Source organism: Anomaloglossus baeobatrachus, chromosome 3 (genome assembly GCF_048569485.1).
Source record: "Anomaloglossus baeobatrachus isolate aAnoBae1 chromosome 3, aAnoBae1.hap1, whole genome shotgun sequence".
NCBI lineage: Eukaryota > Metazoa > Chordata > Amphibia > Anura > Aromobatidae > Anomaloglossus > Anomaloglossus baeobatrachus.
In genome coordinates this window covers 686,986,358-687,010,166 of record NC_134355.1, presented here as the reverse complement: position 1 = coordinate 687,010,166, position 23,809 = coordinate 686,986,358, and the positions used below count along the sequence as shown (strand labels likewise).

General features: G+C 55.7%; 1 protein-coding gene across 2 annotated transcripts in view; it reads right to left on the bottom strand.

Annotated features, from left to right (window-relative positions):
• Positions 1 to 11,448: 11,448 nt before the first annotated feature.
• The window catches only part of CCDC25 (coiled-coil domain containing 25), a 26,085-nt gene continuing 13,724 nt past the window's right edge, over positions 11,449 to 23,809 (bottom strand). For both annotated transcript variants that reach the window (XM_075338860.1, XM_075338861.1), the window contains exons 5-10: positions 23,061 to 23,112; positions 22,883 to 22,958; positions 16,477 to 16,580; positions 14,730 to 14,932; positions 12,519 to 12,564; positions 11,449 to 11,973 (exon numbers count right to left, since the gene is read on the bottom strand). In XM_075338860.1, coding sequence (XP_075194975.1) covers positions 11,944 to 11,973; positions 12,519 to 12,564; positions 14,730 to 14,932; positions 16,477 to 16,580; positions 22,883 to 22,958; positions 23,061 to 23,112 — 511 coding nt within the window. In that variant the 3' untranslated portion in view covers positions 11,449 to 11,943. The remainder of the gene's footprint in view (positions 11,974 to 12,518; positions 12,565 to 14,729; positions 14,933 to 16,476; positions 16,581 to 22,882; positions 22,959 to 23,060; positions 23,113 to 23,809) is intronic.

The following is a 23,809-nucleotide window of genomic DNA, read 5'->3' as shown; positions in this document are numbered from 1 at the left end:
AGGGACCACAGAAGAGCCGTAAAGAAGCAGGGAAGGAGCACAGGGGAAGCGAACCACAAAGGACCACAGAAGAGCCGTAAAGAATCAGGGAAGGAGCGCAGGGGAAGCGAGCCACGAGGGACCACAGACGAGCTGTAAAGAATCAGGGAAGAAGCGCAGGGGAAGCGAGCCACGAGGGGTCACAGAAGAGCCATAAAGAAGCAGGGAAGGATCGCAGGGAAAGCAAACCAAAAGGGACCACAGAAGAGCCATAAAGAAGCAGGGAAGGAGCGCAGGGGAAGCGAGCCACGAGGGGTCACAGAAGAGCCGTAAAGAATCAAGGAAGCAGCGCAGGGGAAGTGAGCCACGAGGGACCAGACGAGCTGTAAAGAAGCAGGGAAGAAGCGCAGAAGAAGCGAGCCACGAGGGGCCATAGAAGAGCCGTAAAGAATCAGGTAAAGAGCGCAGGGGAAGAGAACCAAGAGGGGCCACAGAAGAGCTGTAAAGAAGCAGGGAAGGAGCACATGGGAAGCGAACCACAAGGGACCACAGAAGAGCCGTAAAGAATCAGTGAAGGAGCGCAGGGGAGGCGAGCCACGAGGGACCACAGACGAGCTGTAAAGAAGCAGCGAAGACGCGCAGGGGAAGCGAGCCACGAGGGGCCACAGAAGAGCCATAAATAATCAGGGAAGGAGCGCAGGGGAAGTGAGCCACGAGGGACCACAGACGAGCTGTAAAGAAGCAGGGAAGGAGCGCAGGGGAAGCGAGCCACGAGGGGCTATTGAAGAGCCATAAAGAATCAGGGAAGGAGCACAGGGGAAGCGAGCCACAAGGGGCCACAATAGAGCCATAAAGAATCAGGGAAGGAGCGCAGGGGAAGCGAGCAACGGAGGGGCCATAGAAGAGCCGTAAAGAAGCAGGGAAGGAGCGCAGGGGAAGCGAGCCACGAGGGGCCATAAAGAAGAAGGGAAGGAGCGCAGGGGAAGCGAGCCACGAGGTGCCACAGAAGAGCCATAAAGAAGCAGGGAAGGAGCACAGGGGAAGCGAACAACAAGGGACCACAGAGCCATAAAGAATCAGGGAAGGAGCGCAGGGGAAGCGAGCCACGAGGGACCACAGAAGAGCCATAAAGAATCACTGAAGGAGCGCAGGGGAAGCGAGCCACGAGGGGCTATAGAAGAGCCATAAAGAAGCAGGGAAGGAGCGCAGGGGAAGCGAGCCACGACGGGCTATAGAAGAGCCATAATAAAGAAGGGAAGGAACGCAGGGGAAGCGAGCCACGAGGTGCCACAGAAGAGCCATAAAGAATCAGGGAAGGAGTGCAGCGGAAGCGAGCAACGAGGGACCACAGATGAGCCGTAAAGAAGCAGGGAAGGAGCGCAGGGGAAGCGAGCCACGAGGGACCACAGAAGAGCCATAAAGAATCAGGGAAGGAGCGTAGGGGAAGCGAGCCACGAGGGGATATAGAAGAGCTGTAAAGAAGCAGGGAAGGAGCGCAGGGGAAGCGAGCCACTAGGGGCCACAGAAGAGCTGTAAAGAAGCAGGGAAGGAGCGCAGGGGAAGCGAGCCACGAGGTGCCACAAAAGAGCCATAAAGAAGCAGGGAAGGAGCGCAGGGAACGTGAGCCATGTGGGGCCACAGAAGAGCTGTAAAGAATCAGGGAAGGAGCGCAGGGGTAGCGAACCACAAGGGACCACAGAAGAGCCATAAAGAATCAGGGAAGGAGCGCAGGGGAAGCGAACCATGAGGGGCTATAGAAGAGAAATAAAGAATCAGGGAAGGAGCACAGGGGAAGGGAACCACAAGGGAACACAGAAGAGCCGTAAAGAATCAGGGAAGGAGCGCACGGGAAGCGAGCCACGAGGGGCCATAGAAGAGCCATAAAGAAGCAGGGAAGGAGCGCAGGGGAAGCGAGCCACGAGGGGCCATAAAGAAAAAGGGAAGGAGCGCAGGGGAAGCGAGCCACGAGGGGCCATAAAGAAGAAGGGAAGGAGCGCAGGGGAAGCGAGCCACGAGGTGCCACAGAAGAGCCATAAAGAATCAGGGAAGGAGCGCAGGGGAAGCGAGCCACGAAGGGATATATAAGAGCTGTAAAGAAGCAGGGAACGAGCGCAGGGGAAGCGAGCCACGAGGTGCCACAGAAGAGCTGTAAAGATTAAGGTAAGGAGCGCAGGGAACGTGAGCCATGTGGGGCCACAGAAGAGCTGTAATGAATCAGGGAAGGAGCGCAGGGGAAGCGAGCAACGAGGGGCCACAGAAGAGCCATAAATAAGCAGGGAAGGAGCGCAGGGGAAGCGAGCCACAAGTGGCTATAGAAGAGCCATAAAGAAGCAGGGAAGGAGAGCAGGAGAAGCAAGCCACGAGGGGTCACAGAAGAGCCATAAAGAAGCAGGGAAGGAGCGCAGGGAACGTGAGCCACGAGGGGTCACAGAAGAGCCATAAAGAAGCAGGGAAGGAGCGCAGGGAACGTGAGCCATGTGGGGCCACAGAAGAGCTGTAAATAATCAGGGATGGAGCGCACGGGAAGCGAACCATGAGGGTTTTTTCAGGGAAGAAACAAGCTACGCTCCCTGATCTGTGACAGCGGACAGGAAATTGTCAGAGGGCGTGGCATACATATTGCAGCAGGCCACGCCCCCTGATTAGTGACGTTTGTCCCAGAAGGCAGCGGGGCATTCAGAGCAGCGGAGATGCTGCGAGTACTTGTAAAAGCACACGAGGAGGTGCCACAGAAGAGCTGTAAAGAATCAGGGAAGGAGCGCAGGGAACGTGAGCCACGAGGGGCCACAGAAGAGCCATAAAGAAGCAGGGAAGGAGCACAGGGGAAGCGAACAACAAGGGACCACAGAAGAGCCGTAAAGAAGCAGGGAAGGAGCGCAGGGGAAGCGAGCCACGAGGGACCACAGACGAGCTGTAAAGAATCAGGGAAGGAGCGCAGGGAACGTGAGCCATGTGGGGCTACAGAGGAGCTGTAAAGAATCAGGGAGGGAGCGCAGGGGAAGCGAGCAACGAGGGACCACAGATGAGCCGTAAAGAAGCAGGGAAGGATTGCAGGAGAAGCGAACCACAAGGGACCACAGAAGAGCCGTAAAGAAGCAGGGAAGGAGCACAGGGGAAGCGAACCACAAAGGACCACAGAAGAGCCGTAAAGAATCAGGGAAGGAGCGCAGGGGAAGCGAGCCACGAGGGACCACAGACGAGCTGTAAAGAATCAGGGAAGAAGCGCAGGGGAAGCGAGCCACGAGGGGTCACAGAAGAGCCATAAAGAAGCAGGGAAGGATTGCAGGGAAAGCAAACCAAAAGGGACCACAGAAGAGCCATAAAGAAGCAGGGAAGGAGCGCAGGGGAAGCGAGCCACGAGGGGTCACAGAAGAGCCGTAAAGAATCAAGGAAGCAGCGCAGGGGAAGCGAGCCACGAGGGACCAGACGAGCTGTAAAGAAGCAGGGAAGAAGCGCAGAAGAAGCGAGCCACGAGGGGCCATAGAAGAGCCGTAAAGAATCAGGTAAAGAGCGCAGGGGAAGAGAACCAAGAGGGGCCACAGATGAGCCGTAAAGAAGCAGGGAAGGAGCGCAGGGGAAGCGAACCACAAGGGACCACAGAAGAGCCGTAAAGAATCAGGGAAGGAGCGCAGGAGAAGCGAGCCACGAGGAGCTATAGAAGAGCCATAAAGAAGCAGGGAAGGAGCGCAGGGGAAGTGAGCCATGAGGGGTCACAGAAGAGCCATAAAGAAGCAGGGAAGGATCGCAGGGAAAGCGAACCAAAAGGGACCACAGAAGAGCCATAAAGAAGCAGGGAAGGAGCGCAGGGGAAGCGAGCCACGAGGGGTCACAGAAGAGCCATAAAGAAGCAGGGAAGGATCGCAAAGGAAGCGAACCACGAGGTGCCACAGAAGAGCTGTAAAGAATCAGGGAAGGAGCGCAGGGAACGTGAGCCACGAGGGGCCACAGAAGAGCCATAAAGAAGCAGGGAAGGATCGCAGGGGAAGCGAACCACGAGGGGCCACAGAAGAGCTGTAAAGAAGCAGGGAAGGATCGCAGGAAAAGCGATCCACGAGGGGCCACAGAAGAGCTGTAAAGAAGCAGGGAAGGAGTACAGGGGAAGCGAACCACAAGGGACCACAGAAGAGCCGTAAAGAATCAGGGAAGCAGCGCAGGGGAAGCGAGCCACGAGGGACCAGACGAGCTGTAAAGGAGCAGGGAAGAAGCGCAGAAGAAGCGAGCCACGAGGGGCCATAGAAGAGCCGTAAAGAAGCAGGGAAGGAGCGCAGGGGAAGCGAGCAACGAGGGGCCACAGAAGAGCCATAAAGAATCAGGTAAAGAGCGCAGGGGAAGAGAACCAAGAGGGGCCACAGAAGAGCTGTAAAGAAGCAGGGAAGGAGCACATGGGAAGCGAACCACAAGGGACCACAGAAGAGCCGTAAAGAATCAGGGAAGGAGCGCAGGGGAAGCAAGCCACGAGGGACCACAGACGAGCTGTAAAAAAGCAGCGAAGAAGCGCAGGGGAAGCGAGCCACGAGGTGCCACAGAAGAGCTGTAAAGAATCAGGGAAGGAGCGCAGGGAACGTGAGCCACGAGGGGCCACAGAAGAGCCATAAAGAAGCAGGGAAGGATCGCAGGGGAAGCGAACCACGAGGGGCCACAGATGAGCCGTAAAGAAGCAGGGAAGGAGCGCAGGGGAAGCGAGCAACGAGGGACCACAGATGAGCCGTAAAGAAGCAGGGAAGGATTGCAGGAGAAGCGAACCACAAGGGACCACAGAAGAGCCGTAAAGAAGCAGGGAAGGAGCACAGGGGAAGCGAACCACAAAGGACCACAGAAGAGCCGTAAAGAATCAGGGAAGGAGCGCAGGGGAAGCGAGCCACGAGGGACCACAGACGAGCTGTAAAGAATCAGGGAAGAAGCGCAGGGGAAGCGAGCCACGAGGGGTCACAGAAGAGCCATAAAGAAGCAGGGAAGGATCGCAGGGAAAGCAAACCAAAAGGGACCACAGAAGAGCCATAAAGAAGCAGGGAAGGAGCGCAGGGGAAGCGAGACACGAGGGGTCACAGAAGAGCCGTAAAGAATCAAGGAAGCAGCGCAGGGGAAGCGAGCCACGAGGGACCAGACGAGCTGTAAAGAAGCAGGGAAGAAGCGCAGAAGAAGCGAGCCACGAGGGGCCATAGAAGAGCCGTAAAGAATCAGGTAAAGAGCGCAGGGGAAGAGAACCAAGAGGGGCCACAGAAGAGCTGTAAAGAAGCAGGGAAGGAGCACATGGGAAGCGAACCACAAGGGACCACAGAAGAGCCGTAAAGAATTAGTGAAGGAGCGCAGGGGAGGCGAGCCACGAGGGACCACAGACGAGCTGTAAAGAAGCAGCGAAGAAGCGCAGGGGAAGCGAGCCACGAGGGGCCACAGAAGAGCCATAAATAATCAGGGAAGGAGCGCAGGGGAAGTGAGCCACGAGGGACCACAGACGAGCTGTAAAGAAGCAGGGAAGGAGCGCAGGGGAAGCGAGCCACGAGGGGCTATTGAAGAGCCATAAAGAATCAGGGAAGGAGCACAGGGGAAGCGAGCCACAAGGGGCCACAATAGAGCCATAAAGAATCAGGGAAGGAGCGCAGGGGAAGCGAGCAACGGAGGGGCCATAGAAGAGCCGTAAAGAAGCAGGGAAGGAGCGCAGGGGAAGCGAGCCACGAGGGGCCATAAAGAAGAAGGGAAGGAGCGCAGGGGAAGCGAGCCACGAGGTGCCACAGAAGAGCCATAAAGAATCAGGGAAGGAGCACAGGGGAAGAGAACAACAAGGGACCACAGAGCCATAAAGAATCAGGGAAGGAGCGCAGGGGAAGCGAGCCACGAGGGACCACAGAAGAGCCATAAAGAATCACTGAAGGAGCGCAGGGGAAGCGAGCCACGAGGGGCTATAGAAGAGCCATAAAGAAGCAGGGAAGGAGCGCAGGGGAAGCGAGCCACGACGGGCTATAGAAGAGCCATAAAAAAGAAGGGAAGGAACGCAGGGGAAGCGAGCCACGAGGTGCCACAGAAGAGCCATAAAGAATCAGGGAAGGAGTGCAGCGGAAGCGAGCAACGAGGGACCACAGATGAGCCGTAAAGAAGCAGGGAAGGAGCGCAGGGGAAGCGAGCCACGAGGGACCACAGAAGAGCCATAAAGAATCAGGGAAGGAGCGTAGGGGAAGCGAGCCACGAAGGGATATAGAAGAGATGTAAAGAAGCAGGGAAGGAGCGCAGGGGAAGCGAGCCACTAGGGGCCACAGAAGAGCTGTAAAGAAGCAGGGAAGGAGCGCAGGGGAAGCGAGCCACGAGGTGCCACAGAAGAGCCATAAAGAAGCAGGGAAGGAGCGCAGGGAACGTGAGCCATGTGGGGCCACAGAAGAGCTGTAAAGAATCAGGGAAGGAGCGCAGGGGTAGCGAACCACAAGGGACCACAGAAGAGCCATAAAGAATCAGGGAAGGAGCGCAGGGGAAGCGAACCATGAGGGGCTATAGAAGAGAAATAAAGAATCAGGGAAGGAGCACAGGGGAAGGGAACCACAAGGGAACACAGAAGAGCCGTAAAGAATCAGGGAAGGAGCGCACGGGAAGCGAGCCACGAGGGGCCATAGAAGAGCCATAAAGAAGCAGGGAAGGAGCGCAGGGGAAGCGAGCCACGAGGGGCCATAAAGAAAAAGGGAAGGAGCGCAGGGGAAGCGAGCCACGAGGGGCCATAAAGAATCAGGGAAGGAGCGCAGGGGAAGCGAGCCACGAGGGGATATATAAGAGCTGTAAAGAAGCAGGGAACGAGCGCAGGGGAAGCGAGCCACGAGGTGCCACAGAAGAGCTGTAAAGATTAAGGTAAGGAGCGCAGGGAACGTGAGCCATGTGGGGCCACAGAAGAGCTGTAATGAATCAGGGAAGGAGCGCAGGGGAAGCGAGCAACGAGGGGCCACAGAAGAGCCATAAAGAAGCAGGGAAGGAGCGCAGGGGAAGCGAGCCACGAGTGGCTATAGAAGAGCCATAAAGAAGCAGGGAAGGAGAGCAGGAGAAGCAAGCCACGAGGGGTCACAGAAGAGCCATAAAGAAGCAGGGAAGGAGCGCAGGGAACGTGAGCCACGAGGGGTCACAGAAGAGCCATAAAGAAGCAGGGAAGGAGCGCAGGGAACGTGAGCCATGTGGGGCCACAGAAGAGCTGTAAATAATCAGGGATGGAGCGCACGGGAAGCGAACCATGAGGGTTTTTTCAGGGAAGAAACAAGCTACGCTCCCTGATCTGTGACAGCGGACAGGAAATTGTCAGAGGGCGTGGCATACATATTGCAGCAGGCCACGCCCCCTGATTAGTGACGTTTGTCCCAGAAGGCAGCGGGGCATTCAGGAGCAGCGGAGATGCTGCGAGTACTTGTAAAAGCACACGAGGAGGTGCCACAGAAGAGCTGTAAAGAATCAGGGAAGGAGCGCAGGGAACGTGAGCCACGAGGGGCCACAGAAGAGCCATAAAGAAGCAGGGAAGGATCGCAGGGGAAGCGAACCACGAGGGGCCACAGAAGAGCTGTAAAGAAGCAGGGAAGGAGCGCAGGGAACGTGAGCCATGTGGGGCTACAGAGGAGCTGTAAAGAATCAGGGAGGGAGCGCAGGGGAAGCGAGCAACGAGGGACCACAGATGAGCCGTAAAGAAGCAGGGAAGGAGCGCAGGGGAAGCGAGCAACGAGGGACCACAGATGAGCCGTAAAGAAGCAGGGAAGGATTGCAGGAGAAGCGAACCACAAGGGACCACAGAAGAGCCGTAAAGAAGCAGGGAAGGAGCACAGGGGAAGCGAACCACAAAGGACCACAGAAGAGCCGTAAAGAATCAGGGAAGGAGCGCAGGGGAAGCGAGCCACGAGGGACCACAGACGAGCTGTAAAGAATCAGGGAAGAAGCGCAGGGGAAGCGAGCCACGAGGGGTCACAGAAGAGCCATAAAGAAGCAGGGAAGGATTGCAGGGGAAGCGAGCCACGAGGGGTCACAGAAGAGCCGTAAAGAATCAAGGAAGCAGCGCAGGGGAAGCGAGCCACGAGGGACCAGACGAGCTGTAAAGAAGCAGGGAAGAAGCGCAGGGGAAGCGAGCCACGAGGGACCACAGAAGAGCCATAAAGAAGCAGGGAAGGAGCGCAGGGGAAGCGAGCCACGAGGGGTCACAGAAGAGCCGTAAAGAATCAAGGAAGCAGCGCAGGGGAAGCGAGCCACGAGGGACCAGACGAGCTGTAAAGAAGCAGGGAAGAAGCGCAGAAGAAGCGAGCCACAAGGGGCCATAGAAGAGCCGTAAAGAATCAGGTAAAGAGCGCAGGGGAAGAGAACCAAGAGGGGCCACAGAAGAGCTGTAAAGAAGCAGGGAAGGAGCACATGGGAAGCGAACCACAAGGGACCACAGAAGAGCCGTAAAGAATCAGGGAAGGAGCGCAGGGGAGGCGAGCCACGAGGGACCACAGACGAGCTGTAAAGAAGCAGCGAAGAAGCGCAGGGGAAGCGAGCCACGAGGGGCCACAGAAGAGCCATAAATAATCAGGGAAGGAGCGCAGGGGAAGTGAGCAACGAGGGACCACAGACGAGCTGTAAAGAAGCAGGGAAGGAGCGCAGGGGAAGCGAGCCACGAGGGGCTATTGAAGAGCCATAAAGAATCAGGGAAGGAGCACAGGGGAAGCAAGTCACGAGGGGCCACAGAAGAGCCATAAAGAATCAGGGAAGGAGCACAGGGGAAGCGAGCCACAAGGGGCCACAGAAGAGCCATAAAGAATCAGGGAAGGAGCGCAGGGGAAGCGAGCAACGGAGGGGCCATAGAAGAGCCGTAAAGAAGCAGGGAAGGAGCGCAGGGGAAGCGAGCCACGAGGGGCCATAAAGAAGAAGGGAAGGAGCGCAGGGGAAGCGAGCCACGAGGTGCCACAGAAGAGCCATAAAGAATCAGGGAAGGAGCACAGGGGAAGCGAACAACAAGGGACCACAGAGCCATAAAGAATCAGGGAAGGAGCGCAGGGGAAGCGAACCACGAGGGACCACAGAAGAGCCATAAAGAATCACTGAAGGAGCGCAGGGGAAGCGAGCCACGAGGGGCTATAGAAGAGCCATAAAGAAGCAGGGAAGGAGCGCAGGGGAAGCGAGCCACGACGGGCTATAGAAGAGCCATAAAAAAGAAGGGAAGGAACGCAGGGGAAGCGAGCCACGAGGTGCCACAGAAGAGCCATAAAGAATCAGGGAAGGAGTGCAGCGGAAGCGAGCAACGAGGGACCACAGATAAGCCGTAAAGAAGCAGGGAAGGAGCGCAGGGGAAGCGAGCCACGAGGGACCACAGAAGAGCCATAAAGAATCAGGGAAGGAGCGTAGGGGAAGCGAGCCACGAGGGGATATAGAAGAGCTGTAAAGAAGCAGGGAAGGAGCGCAGGGGAAGCGAGCCACTAGGGGCCACAGAAGAGCTGTAAAGAAGCAGGGAAGGAGCGCAGGGGAAGCGAGCCACGAGGTGCCACAGAAGAGCCATAAAGAAGCAGGGAAGGAGCGCAGGGAACGTGAGCCATGTGGGGCCACAGAAGAGCTGTAAAGAATCAGGGAAGGAGCGCAGGGGTAGCGAACCACAAGGGACCACAGAAGAGCCGTAAAGAATCAGGGAAGGAGCGCACGGGAAGCGAGCCACGAGGGGCCATAGAAGAGCCATAAAGAAGCAGGGAAGGAGCGCAGGGGAAGCGAGCCACGAGGGGCCATAAAGAAAAAGGGAAGGAGCGCAGGGGAAGCGAGCCACGAGGGGCCATAAAGAAGAAGGGAAGGAGCGCAGGGGAAGCGAGCCACGAGGTGCCACAGAAGAGCCATAAAGAATCAGGGAAGGAGCGCAGGGGAAGCGAGCCACGAGGGGATATATAAGAGCTGTAAAGAAGCAGGGAACGAGCGCAGGGGAAGCGAGCCACGAGGTGCCACAGAAGAGCTGTAAAGATTAAGGTAAGGAGCGCAGGGAACGTGAGCCATGTGGGGCCACAGAAGAGCTGTAATGAATCAGGGAAGGAGCGCAGGGGAAGCGAGCAACGAGGGGCCACAGAAGAGCCATAAAGAAGCAGGGAAGGAGCGCAGGGGAAGCGAGCCACGAGTGGCTATAGAAGAGCCATAAAGAAGCAGGGAAGGAGAGCAGGAGAAGCAAGCCACGAGGGGTCACAGAAGAGCCATAAAGAAGCAGGGAAGGAGCGCAGGGAACGTGAGCCACGAGGGGCCACAGAAGAGCCATAAAGAAGCAGGGAAGGATCGCCGGGGACGCGAACCATGAGGGGTCACAGAAGAGCCATAAAGAAGCAGGGAAGGAGCGCAGGGAACGTGAGCCATGTGGGGCCACAGAAGAGCTGTAAATAATCAGGGATGGAGCGCACGGGAAGCGAACCATGAGGGTTTTTTCAGGGAAGAAACAAGCTACGCTCCCTGATCTGTGACAGCGGACAGGAAATTGTCAGAGGGCGTGGCATACATATTGCAGCAGGCCACGCCCCCTGATTAGTGACGTTTGTCCCAGAAGGCAGCGGGGCATTCAGGAGCAGCGGAGATGCTGCGAGTACTTGTAAAAGCACACGAGGAGGTGCCACAGAAGAGCTGTAAAGAATCAGGGAAGGAGCGCAGGGAACGTGAGCCAAGTGGGGCCACAGAAGAGCTGTAAAGAATCAGGGAAGGAGCGCAGGGGAAGCGAGCAACGAGAGACCACAGATGAGCCGTAAAGAAGCAGGGACGGAGCGCAGGGGAAGTGAGCAACGAGGGACCACAGATGAGCCGTAAAGAAGCAGGGAAGGAGCGCAGGGGAAGCGAGCCACGAGGGGTCACAGAAGAGCCATAAAGAAGCAGGGAAGGAGCGCAGGGAATGTGAGCCATGTGGGGCCACAGATGAGCTGTAAATAATCAGGGAAGGAGCGCACGGGAAGCGAACCATGAGGGTTTTTTCAGGGAAGAAACAAGCTACGCTCCCTGATCTGTGTCAGCGGACAGGAAATTGTCAGAGGGCGTGGCATACATATTGCAGCAGGCCACGCCCCCTGATCAGTGGCGTTTGTCCCAGAAGGCAGCGGGGCATTCAGGAGCAGCGGAGATGCTGTGAGTACTTGTAAAAGCACACGAGGCGGCAGATAAGGAGAGGAAAAGGAATACGAGTCTTTATAGCTTTTGACAGAATGTTGATTGACATACATATCCACCTTCTCGGAGTTCCTCGTTAAGGCACCACTCCTCCACAACTTCTCCTCCCCTTTAAGGCACCCCTCCTCCTCCCCTTTAAGCCACCCCTCCTCCACAACTCCTCCTCCTATTTGAGCCACCCCTCCTCCATAACAACTCCCTTTTAAGCCACCCCTCCTCCACAACTTCTCCTCCCCTTTGAGCCACCCCTCCTCCATAACACCTCCCCTTTAAGCCACACCTCCTCCACATCTCCTCCTCCCCTTTAAGGCACCCCTTCCCCATAACCCTGTATACATGTGCACATAAAGCAAGAGGTCGGACCCGTCCCGCAGCTTGTACTTTATTTGCCAGCTTGCTTGTTCCATGCACCTGCGCTGAGACAGGCAGTAAGACGAGGGCGATCGATGGTGCCAGTGACGTCCAGACGAAAACCCCAGTGGGTCTCATCTAAAAATATATCACTTCCGCTTTTCGAGGTGTTCGAGAGAATTAAAAATGCTAAAACGTTCCCTTCCAGCGGCCGCCGATGAGCGCTCGAGTCCATGGTTTGCGGCGGCGGGATGTGGCATCTCTGGAGGCTTCTTGCATAGAGCGATGCTATGGGCGGGGGAGGGGGGGGTCTGCAGGAGCCCATCGGACTCATCACAAACCCTCATCCACCCCCCAAATTCTCCATGATACATGAAGACAGCCCCTCTCATGGCGGCTGAGCAGTGAAGCATGTACTGAATGCAGATTCTTTATTTTGGCATTGAGTAGATGGTCCCCGGACCAACGTAAAAATAGTCTGTACATCTGTGACCACGGGCGCAGCCCGCGCTACATGAAATCGTCAGAGTCATTCCCGTCCTGGAAGGGAAAAAAAAACCAAAACATAAAATAAAATCAATTTTATACAGTTATGATCCAGAAAACAATAATATAAAGCAAATCTCCTCCTCGGGGGCGGGGCATAACAATATCTGACCACAGGATAGGATGCTCGGGAAGGAGTGCGCTGCGGGCATTAGATTTTGCATTATTTGCCTTTTATAGACCCTGAGCTGCACTGTGACTGCAGAATGAGTTAACTGAGAATCTGTCGGTGAGCTTGTTTGATCTTTTGTAACTTATGACCACACCAAAGTTCAGCTCAACTTTCCTGTAGTCTCTGACGTCGGCTGGATGTTTTGGGTCGTTGCCTCTGAAGGGCAACCTTCAAAACCGTAGATGCGGCGATCGCCCAAGGAAAATTAGTGCAGCGGATGAAAGACTCATCGTGTTCACAATCCTATGAAATCAGTTGTGCAGCAGTGCCATCAGCTCAGGAATAAAAGGGGGTCTTTCTATTCGTTGACAGAATGCAGAGATCTTAAGATATGTTAGGAAGGTGCAGACTTCTCCAGTTTTCTTACCTGATTAGTAGACATATTTTCTGATTTCATCAAGGAGGTGTAATTCCTGGTGGGAGAGGACATACGGTGTTAGTGTAAGGGGTAGTCGGACCCCTGGTAGTGAAGGAGCGGATTTTCCCCCCCTGAAGACGCCACAGTAGTATGGTGGCAAATTGTAAATGTTGATGGTAAAATGTTACCTGCCATAAACTGTTTCCCCACTAGCTGCCAGTGTAGAGCAGTGGTTCCCCTTGTAACAGTGGCAGGGAAGGAAGGGGCAGGGCAGCCTAGGTGGGGAAGGAAGGGTTCTGAATGCAGAGTCCAGTGTGCAGTGAGAGGCGAGCAAGCTCGGTCTGAGGTGACGGGGCAGAGTGTGGGAGTGAGACGAGGCAGTCAGCCTGAGTGAGTACTCTTGGCTAGAAAGCAGAGGAAACCCATGACAAAGAAGTGGAGAGGTGAGAACTTATCCAGAGCCGGTAGTGTGTGCTGGATCTGCCCTACAGTAAATCCGGGTTAGAGCGCAGCTACTAGGGGGTTAACGTATGTCCCCTGCAGGCAAAGGAAAGTGCCCGTAGAGAAAAAGGAAACCGTTTTTGTAGAAAAGGACCTGTAACTTGTAACGTACTAAAGTAAGCCTGCTGCAAACAAAAAGATGGAAGCTCTATACAATAAATTGGTGTTTAGTTTACCTGCTGTCTGTAACTGCCTCTTTCCTGTGTGTGAAAATGGAGCTGAAGAGCACAGAAAGAATGCTGACATGTATGTGCCCCATGCATCCACACTCTGCCCCAACAACACACCTGTCTTACTAGTGACGGCCGGGCCGGGGGTCAGCCTGCGGCCCACAAGGCGAGGGGACCCGACTGCACCCCCTGAGGCGCCCCCTGCCCCCGTTACATTAGTGCGCAGGTTGTATCAAAACGAATAGTAGAAAGGAAGAAGTTAAACACCACACTGCCGAACAGAGAGGGCTTCAAAAGTCTCATTGGAGACAAGAAGGGATTTATTCTATAAGTTTCGCAGCAAGAAGCTCCTTCAGGGGAGAGAGAGAAAAAGAAAAAAAAGACACAGATGTACATCCATTGTTTCCTAAAGAAGCTTTCTGCTGCGAAACATGTAGAAAAAAAAAAAAAAAAAATCACTTCTTGTCTTCAATGAACCTCTGAAGTCCTGTGTTTAACCCCTTCCTTTCCACCATTTATCCTTATCTATACGGAGGCTTCAGCGGGACACCAGCTGCCATGATAAGCCATCGCCTAGTGGGTATTGGGGGTCCACTCTGTCCCTCCATTACGCAAAGAACCCACTGATTTCTGAGAACTGTGTATTACTTATGTCCTCCTTTGGGGGGCGCTGCAGGACACCACCACTAGGTTTGCCCGATACTGATGATTCGCTAACAGTAGGGGGAACCTTTAAGAAAAAGTGGGGAACACCCCACAAGACCCTCCGTATACCGGGAACACCCCACAAGACCCGCCGTATACCGGGAACACCCCACAAGACCCTCCGTATACCGGGAACACCCCCACAAGACCCTCCGTATACCGGGAACACCCCCACAAGACCCTCCGTATACCGGGAACACCCCCACGAGACCCTCCGTATACCGGGAACACCCCCACGAGACCCTCCTTATACCGGGAACACCCCCACAAGACCCGCCGTATACCGGGAACACACCCACAAGACCCTCCGTATACCGGGAACACCCCCACAAGACCCTCCGTATACCGGGAACACCCCCACAAGACCCTCCGTATACCGGGAACACCCCCCACAAGACCCTCCGTATACCGGGAACACCCCCACAAGACCCTCCGTATACCGGGAACACCCCCACAAGACCCTCCGTATACCGGGAACATCCCCACAAGACCCGCCGTATACCGGGAACACCCCCACAAGACCCGCCGTATACCGGGAACACCCCCACAAGACCCGCCGTATACCGGGAACACACCCACAAGACCCTCCGTATACCGGGAACACCCCCACAAGACCCTCCATATACCGGGAACACCCCATAAGACCCTCCGTATACCGGGAACACCCCACAAATCTCAGAGTTCTGGTATTCTGTCTCAGACATTACTTCTAAGCATGGACAGGTGACCTCACATCTCACCACAATTGCCACCACATGAGGTTCTTCTCGTCACCTGTCGGTGATATTATGGGGGACGGAGACCCCGCTCTATCAGCCTCCGGTCAGCTGGCAGTGACACTGACCTGAGCTCTTCCATCTCCTTCTTCTTCTTCACCTCGTCCTTCTCCTTCTTCTTCATCTCCTGGATCTGCGCTTTCTTCTCGTTCCTCTCCTCCCGGTCTCGGGATTCCTTCTCTGCCGCCAGGTCCGGGAATCGCTCGTCTTTTGTTTTTTCCAACCGGTTCAGGATCTCGTTGACTTTCTTCTCGACGTTGATGCTCTTCACCTGAAACAGATGGAACGGGACGGAGGATTTGTCAGAGCCTCGTAGTAGAAGTCTGGAGATTTGTGGGGGGCTGGGTACTGAGACCCCCAGCAGTGGAGGAGGCGGTAGACACACTGCTGACACTCGGAGCAGTGTCCAGACTCTCAGACTTTCCACCCCGTACAGTGAAGTGGATGCAGCGGTGGTGGGACACAGAGAGCCGCATGCACCGACACTGATAACACAACCTGCCACCGCATTGTTTGCAATTCGCTCTCTTCCCGGTCAGACTGAACGCGGAGACGCCGAATCCGCTGACCCTGCACCAGCGGATCTACACCATCACCACGCAGGGTCAGGTGTCACTGTCTACCGCTCCTCAGCCCAAAGGGTACGACAGCCAGGAAACATGACGCACGCGGACAGACTGGCTCAGTGGCTCTTGTGCGCCATCTGCTGGACACATTACATTATAAAGACTTTCCAGAACAGAGATCGGGGCAGGGTCCCACGGGAGGTCGTTATCGAGGTCCCTGAAGTGGCGCTGCTGCAAAATCCACATGGGAGCCCGGCGTCCCCCCGTTCACTGCCCACGTCCACAGGGAGCCCGGCGTCCCCTCGTTCACTGCCCGCGTCCACAGGGAGCCCGGCGTCCCCTCGTTCACTGCCCGTGTCCACAGGGAGCCCGGCGTCCCCCCACTCACTGCCTGCGTCCACAGGGAGCACGGCGTCTGCGCCCCTCGCTCTCTGTCCCCCCCCTCCTCGTTCTCTGCCCCCTTCCCCTCGCTCTCTGCCCCCTTTCCCTCGCTCTCTGCCCCCTTTCCCTCGCTCTCTGCCCCCTTTCCCTCGCTCTCTGCCCCCTCTCCCTCGCTCTCTGCCCCCTTTCCCTCGCTCTCTGCCTCCCCCCTTGCTCTCTGCCCCCTTTTCCTCGCTCTCTGCCCCCCCACCTCTCGCTCTCTGCCCCCCCACCTCTCGCTCTCTGCCCCCCTCTCCTCGCTCTCTGCCCCCCTCTCCTCGCTCTCTGCCCCCTTTCCCTCGCTCTCTGCCCCCTTTCCCTCGCTCTCTGCCCCCTTTCCCTCGCTCTCTGCCCCCTTTCCCTCGCTCTCTGCCCCCTTTCCCTCGCTCTCTGCCCCCTTTCCCTCGCTCTCTGCCCCCTTTCCCTCGCTCTCTGCCCCCTTTCCCTCGCTCTCTGCCCCCTTTCCCTCGCTCTCTGCCCCCTTTCCCTCGCTCTCTGCCCCCTTTCCCTCGCTCTCTGCCCCCTTCCCCTCGCTCTCTGCCCCCTTCCCCTCGCTCTCTGCCCCCCCTCTTCTCGCTCTCTGCCCCCCCTCTTCTCGCTCTCTGCCCCCCCTCCTCTCGCTCTCTGCCCCCCCTCCTCTCGCTCTCTGCCCCCCCTCCTCTCGCTCTCTGCCCCCCCTCCTCTCGCTCTCTGCCCCCCCTCCTCTCGCTCTCTGCCCCCCCTCCTCTCGCTCTCTGCCCCCCCTCCTCTCGCTCTCTGCCCCCCCTCCTCTCGCTCTCTGCCCCCCCCTCCTCTCGCTATATTTGCACATCCAGTTCTGAGTATTTACATCTTTCTGCCGATGAAATCCGATCTGGCCGACGTCCATGTCTCCGGTCTTGCGCAGATTGCTCCACGCCGTGTACACCACATTGATGTTGTTCATTTTGCAGCCTGGAGGGAAAAGAAGGGAATTTTGTTACTTACCGTAAATTCCTTTTCTTCTAGCTCCTATTGGGAGACCCAGACGATTGGTGTATAGCACTGCCCTCCGGAGGCCACACAAAGCAATTACACTAAAAAGTGTAAGGCCCCTCCCCTTCTGGCTATACACCCCCAGTGGGATCACTGGCTCACCAGTTTTAGTGCAAAAGCAAGAAGGAGGAAAGCCAATAACTGGTTTAAACAAATTCACTCCGAAGATACGTCGGAGAACTGAAAACCATTCAACATGAACAACATGTGTACCCGAAAAACAACCAAAAATCCCGAAGGACAACAGGGCGGGTGCTGGGTCTCCCAATAGGAGCTAGAAGAAAAGGAATTTACGGTAAGTAACAAAATTCCCTTCTTCTTCGTCGCTCCATTGGGAGACCCAGACGATTGGGACGTCCAAAAGCTGTCCCTGGGTGGGTAAAGAAATACCTCATGTTAGAGCTGCAAAGACAGCCCTCCCCTACGGGGAGGCAACTGCCGCCTGCAGGACTCTTCTACCTAGGCTGGCGTCCGCCGAAGCATAGGTATGCACCTGATAATGTTTGGTGAAAGTGTGCAGACTCGACCAGGTGGCTGCCTGGCACACCTGTTGAGCCGTAGCCTGGTGTCGTAATGCCCAGGACGCACCCACGGCTCTGGTAGAATGGGCCTTCAGCCCTGATGGAACCGGAAGCCCAGCAGAACGGTAGGCTTCAAGAATTGGTTCTTTGATCCATCGAGCCAGGGTGGCTTTGGAAGCCTGCGACCCTTTGCGCTTACCAGCGACAAGGACAAAGAGTGCATCCGAGCGGCGCAGGGGCGCCGTGCGGGAAATGTAGATTCTGAGTGCTCTCACCAGATCCAACAAATGTAAATCCTTTTCATACCGATGAACTGCATGCGGATAAAAGGAAGGCAAGGAGATATCCTGATTAAGATGAAAAGAGGATACCACCTTAGGGAGAAACTCCTGAATGGGGCGCAGCACTACCTTGTCCTGGTGGAACACCAGGAAAGGAGCCTTGGATGACAGCGCTGCTAGTTCGGACACTCTCCGAAGAGACGTGACCGCTACCAGAAAGGCCACTTTCTGTGAGAGTCGAGAAAGTGACACATCCCTCAGAGGCTCGAAGGGCGGCTTCTGGAGAGCAACAAGGACCTTGTTTAGATCCCACGGATCTAACGGCCGCCTGTACGGAGGTACGATATGACAAACCCCCTGCAGGAACGTGCGCACCTGAGAAAGTCGTGCTAGACGCTTCTGAAAAAACACGGATAGTGCCGAGACTTGCCCTTTAAGGGAGCCGAGCGACAAGCCCTTTTCCAACCCAGATTGCAGGAAGGAAAGAAAGACAGGTAACGCGAATGGCCAGGGAGATACTCCTTGTGCAGAGCACCAGGATAAGAAAATCTTCCACGTTCTGTGGTAGATCTTAGCAGAAGTGGACTTCCTAGCCTGTCTCATGGTGGCCACGACCCCTTGGGATAATCCTGAAGACGCTAGGATCCAGGACTCAATGGCCACACAGTCAGGTTCAGGGCCGCAGAATTCCGATGGAAAAACGGCCCTTGGGACAGTAAGTCTGGACGGTCTGGTAGTGCCCACGGTTGGCCGACCGTGAGATGCCACAGATCCGGGTACCACGACCTCCTCGGCCAGTCTGGGGCGACGAGTATGACGCGGCCGCAATCGGATCTGATCTTGCGTAACACTCTGGGCAAGAGTGCCAGAGGTGGAAACACATAAGGGAGCCGGAACTGCGACCAATCTTGCACTAAGGCGTCTGCCGCCAGAGCTCTTTGATCGCGAGACCGCGCTATGAAGGTCGGGACCTTGTTGTTGTGCCGAGACGCCATTAGGTCGACGTCCGGCACACCCCAGCGGCGGCAGATTTCCTGAAACACGTCCGGGTGAAGGGACCATTCCCCTGCGTCCATGCCCTGGCGACTGAGGAAGTCTGCTTCCCAGTTTTCTACGCCCGGGATGTGAACTGCTGATATGGTGGATGCTCTTTCCTCTACCCACATCAGAATCCGCCTGACTTCCTGGAAGGCTTGCCGACTGCGTGTCCCTCCTTGGTGGTTGATGTATGCCACCGCTGTGGAGTTGTCCGACTGAATTCGGATCTGTTTTCCTTCCAGCCACTGCTGGAAGGCTAATAGGGCAAGATACACTGCCCTGATCTCCAGAACATTGATCTGAAGGGTGGATTCCTGCTGAGTCCACGTCCCTTGAGCCCTGTGGTGGAGAAAAACTGCTCCCCACCCTGACAGACTCGCGTCTGTCGTGACCACTGCCCAGGATGGGGGCAGGAATGATCTTCCCTGTGATAATGAGGTGGGAAGAAGCCACCATAGCAGAGAATCCTTGGCCGTCTGAGAAAGGGAGACTTTCCTGTCTAGGGAAGTTGTCTTCCCGTCCCATTGGCGGAGAATGTCCCATTGAAGTGGACGCAGATGAAACTGCGCGAACGGGACTGCCTCCATTGCTACCACCATCTTCCCTAGGAAGTGCATGAGGCGCCTTAAGGGGTGCGACTGACCCTGAAGGAGAGACTGCACCCCTGTCTGTAGAGACCGCTGCTTGTCCAGCGGAAGCTTCACTATCGCTGAGAGAGTGTGAAACTCCATGCCAAGATACGTTAGTGATTGAGTCGGTGCCAGGTTTGACTTTGAAAAGTTGATGATCCACCCGAAAGTCTGGAGAGTCTCCAGCGCAACATTCAGGCTGTGTTGGCATGCCTCTTGAGAGGGTGCTTTGACAAGTAGATCGTCCAAGTAAGGGATCACCGAATGTCCCTGAGAATGCAAGACTGCTACCACTGCCGCCATGACCTTGGTGAAAACCCGTGGGGCTGTCGCCAGACCAAATGGCAGAGCTACGAACTGGAGATGTTCGTCTCCTATCACGAAACGTAGAAAACGTTGGTGCTCTGTAGCAATCGGCACGTGGAGATAAGCATCTTTGATGTCTATTGATGCAAGGAAATCTCCTTGAGACATTGAGGCAATGACAGAGCGGAGGGATTCCATCCGGAACCGTCTGGCGTTCACATGCTTGTTGAGCAGCTTTAGGTCCAGAACAGGACGGAACGAGCCGTCCTTTTTTTGGAACCACGAAGAGATTGGAGTAAAAACCTTGCACTTGTTCCTGCAGAGGAACAGGGATCACCACTCCTTCTGCTCTTAGTGAGCACACCGCCTGCAGAAGGGCATTTGCTCGGTCGGGATGTGGGGAGGTTCTGAAGAACCGAGGCGGAGGATGAGAACTGAATTCTATCCTGTACCCGTGAGACAAAATGTCTGCTACCCACCGGTCTTTGACCTGTGGCAGCCAAATGTCGCCAAAGCGGGAGAGCCTGCCACCGACCGAGGATGCGGAGGGATGAGGCCGAAAGTCATGAGGCAGCCGCCTTGGAAGCGGTTCCTCCGGTTGTTTTCTTGGGGCGTGAATGAGCCCGCCAGGAATCTGAGCTCCTTTGCTCCTTCTGAGTCCCTTTGGACGAGGAGAATTGGGTCTTGCTGGAGCCTCGAAAGGACCGAAACCTCGACTGCCACTTCCTCTGTTGAGGTTTGCTCGATCTGGGCTGGGGTAAGGAGGAGTCCTTACCCTTGGACTGTTTAATGATCTCAGCCAATTGCTCACCAAACAGTCTGTCTCCAGATAGTGGCAAGCTGGTTAAACATTTCTTGGAAGCAGAATCTGCTTTCCATTCCTTTAACCACAAGGCTCTGCGCAAAACCACAGAGTTGGCAGACGCCATTGAGGTACGGCTCGTAGAGTCCAGGACAGCGTTGATAGCGTAAGTCGCAAACGCAGACATTTGCGAGGTTAGGGACGCTACTCGCGGCACTGCTGGACGTATGATAGAGTCCACTTGTGCCAGGCCAGCTGAAATAGCTTGGAGTGCCCACACGGCCGCGAATGCTGGAGCAAACGACGCGCCGATAGCTTCATAGACAGACTTTAACCAAAGGTCCATCTGTCTGTCATTGGCATCTTTAAGTGAAGCCCCATCTTCCACTGCAACTAAGGATCTAGCCGCAAGCCTGGAGATTGGGGGGTCCACCTTTGGACACTGGGTCCAGCGTTTGACCACGTCAGGGGGAAAGGGATAACGTGTATCCTTAAGACGTTTGGAGAAACGCTTATCTGGATAAGCATGATGTTTCTGGACTGATTCTCTGAAGTCAGAGTGGTCCAGAAAAGTACTCAATTTACGCTTAGGATACCGGAACTGGAACTTCTCCTGCTGTGCAGCAGCCTCCTCTGCATAAGGGGCTGGGGGAGAAATATCCAACAGTCTATTGATGGCCGCTATAAGGTCATTTACCATAGCGTCACCATCAGGGGTATCTAGATTGAGAGCGGTGTCAGGATTAGATTCCTGATCACCCACCTCTGTCTCCTCATACAGAGCCTCGTCTCGCTGAGACCCTGACCAGTATGATGACGGCGAGGGTCTTTCCCAGCGAGCCCGCTTAGGCTGCCTGGGACTGTCATCCGAGTCAGAGTCTTCAGCCTGTGATGCCTGGGACCCCCTTGAAGTACGGATTAGTTCCAACTGAGGGGGACCGGGGAGCATAGACACAGCAGTGTCCATGGTCTGAGAAACTGGCCTGGACTGCAAGGTTTCCAGGATTTTTGTCATAGTCACAGACATCTTATCAGCAAAAACTGCAAATTCTGTCCCCGTCACCGGGGCAGGGTTCACAGGCGTCTCTGCCTGGGCCACTACCACCATAGACTCCGGCTGACGAAGTGGCACAGGGACCGAACATTGCACACAATGGGGGTCATTGGAACCTGCCGGTAGATTAGCCCCACATGCGGCACAAGCAGTGCATACCGCCTGTGCCTTGGCACCCTTGCGTTTTGCGGATGACATGTTGTTGTCTCCTCAGAGCAATGAGGGTATAAGCCAAGAAGCGACTGTACAGTGCAATATAAATATTTATGGTACAGAGAAAAAAATGCACCAAATAACACTGTGGCACTAGTGGGGCCAGCACTTATGTGCAGCTTACCGCCCGCATAAACGCGGGTGTGTGGTCGCCAGAGTCCCTTGTCTGAGTCCCCCAGAGCCTGTGTCCGTTCTCCAGCCAGACTGCATGCAGGAATGGCTGCCGGCGTCCTGTGGAGAGGGGCGGGCCCTGGGCGTGTTGAGACCAAGAGCGGGAAACTTGCGTCCCCACTGTGCCTAGTGAGAGGGCTGGAGCATGTAAATAAGGCTCCAGCCCTCGGCGCTGCCTATTGCACAGCGTCTCTCCCTTTCCCTGATTGACAGGGTGGGGGCGGGAACGAACCGTAACTAGGCCGCAAAAGCCGGGGACTAGATTTATGAGCGCTGCCGCCGTAAAAGCGCAGGCAGCGCGAGTCCCCGGCGCACTACAAGTCCCAGCGGCGCCGCCGCTCCCGGAGCGGCCGGCGCGGTAGTTCCCAAGACAAAAAATCACTCAGCTAAGCTGCAGTGACTCTAACCCGAGCGCGCAGCGCTAGTGCCCCCGGCGCACTAGCACACCCAGCGAGCCTGGAGTGTGCGTGGCCTGTCTGTGCGGGGACACAGAGTACCTGAACGTTGCAGGGCCTTGTCCCTGACTGTACTCAGCTCCTCCAGCAGGGTCTCTGGGTCTGTGGATGGAGCTCGGCCTCAGGGTTTGGGGGCCGGTAAGATCCCACTTCCACAGAGCCCCTCAGGGGGATGGGGAAGGAAAGCAGCATGTGGGCTCCAGCCTCCGTACCCGCAATGGGTACCTCAACCTTACAAACCGCAAGTGGGGTGAGAAGGGAGCATGCTGGGGGCCCTATATGGGCCCTCTTTTCTTCCATCCGATAGAGTCAGCAGCTACTGCTGACTAAACAGTGGAGCTATGCGTGGATGTCTGACCTCCTTCGCACAAAGCAGAAAACTGGTGAGCCAGTGATCCCACTGGGGGTGTATAGCCAGAAGGGGAGGGGCCTTACACTTTTTAGTGTAATTGCTTTGTGTGGCCTCCGGAGGGCAGTGCTATACACCAATCGTCTGGGTCTCCCAATGGAGCGCCGAAGAAAAACAAATTAAGAAACCCCAAAACATTACTGTTTCCCTGAAAATAAGACTTGACATGATTTCACAGGATTTTGGAATATGCTTGAAATATAAGCAGCACACTATGTGCTGGAGCGCTCCTTACTGTGCTCCACCACTAAGGTGTTTGGGTCATAGATCACACTGGGGGAGTGGGGGGTGGGGTCGGGAACCGATGTATCCGGAGGTGGATCACCCCAATATCAGACGCACCTTGGATGCTGTTGGCCTTCACCAGCTGGGCGCAGTCCGTCAGGACGTCTTTCGGGATATCGTCCATCGTCTGATCCTGAAACCAATGAACCACATTAATGACGAGGACGGCCGAGGAGAGAAGGGGCAAAGAGAAACACAAGACGGGCGCCCCGGAGTGTGCGCAGGAAATAATCACCTTGTGTAGCCGGAGATAGACATGAGCGGAGGAGAGTTTATCCACATGAAACCTGGAGAGACAAGACAGAAGGTATAGATCATACAGAGCACGGGGCGGCCGCTCTATGGAGGTTATATATCATACAGAGCACGGGGCGGCCTCTCTATGGAGGTTATATAATCATACAGAGCACGGGGCGGCCTCTTTATGGAGGTTATATATAACACAGAGCACGGGGAGGCCGCTCTATGGAGGTTATATATCATACAGAGCACGGGGCGGCCGCTCTATGGAGGTTATATATCATACAGAGCACGGGGCGGACGCTCTATGGAGGTTATATATCACACAGAGCACGGGGAGGTCGCTCTATGGAGGTTATATATCACACAGAGCACGGGGCGGACGCTCTATGGAGGTTATATATCACACAGAGCACGGGGCGGACGCTCTATGGAGGTTATATATCATACAGAGCACGGGGCGGCCACTCTATGGAGGGTATATATCACACAGAGCACGTGGCGGACGCTCTATGGAGGGTATATATCATACAGAGCACGGGGCGGCCGCTCTATGGAGGTTATATATCATACAGAGCACGGGGCGGCCGCTCTATGGAGGGTATATATCATACAGAGCACGGGGCGGCCGCTCTATGGAGGGTATATATCATACAGAGCACGGGGCGGCCGCTCTATGGAGGGTAAATATCATACAGAGCACGGGGCGGCCGCTCTATGGAGGTTATATATCATACAGAGCAC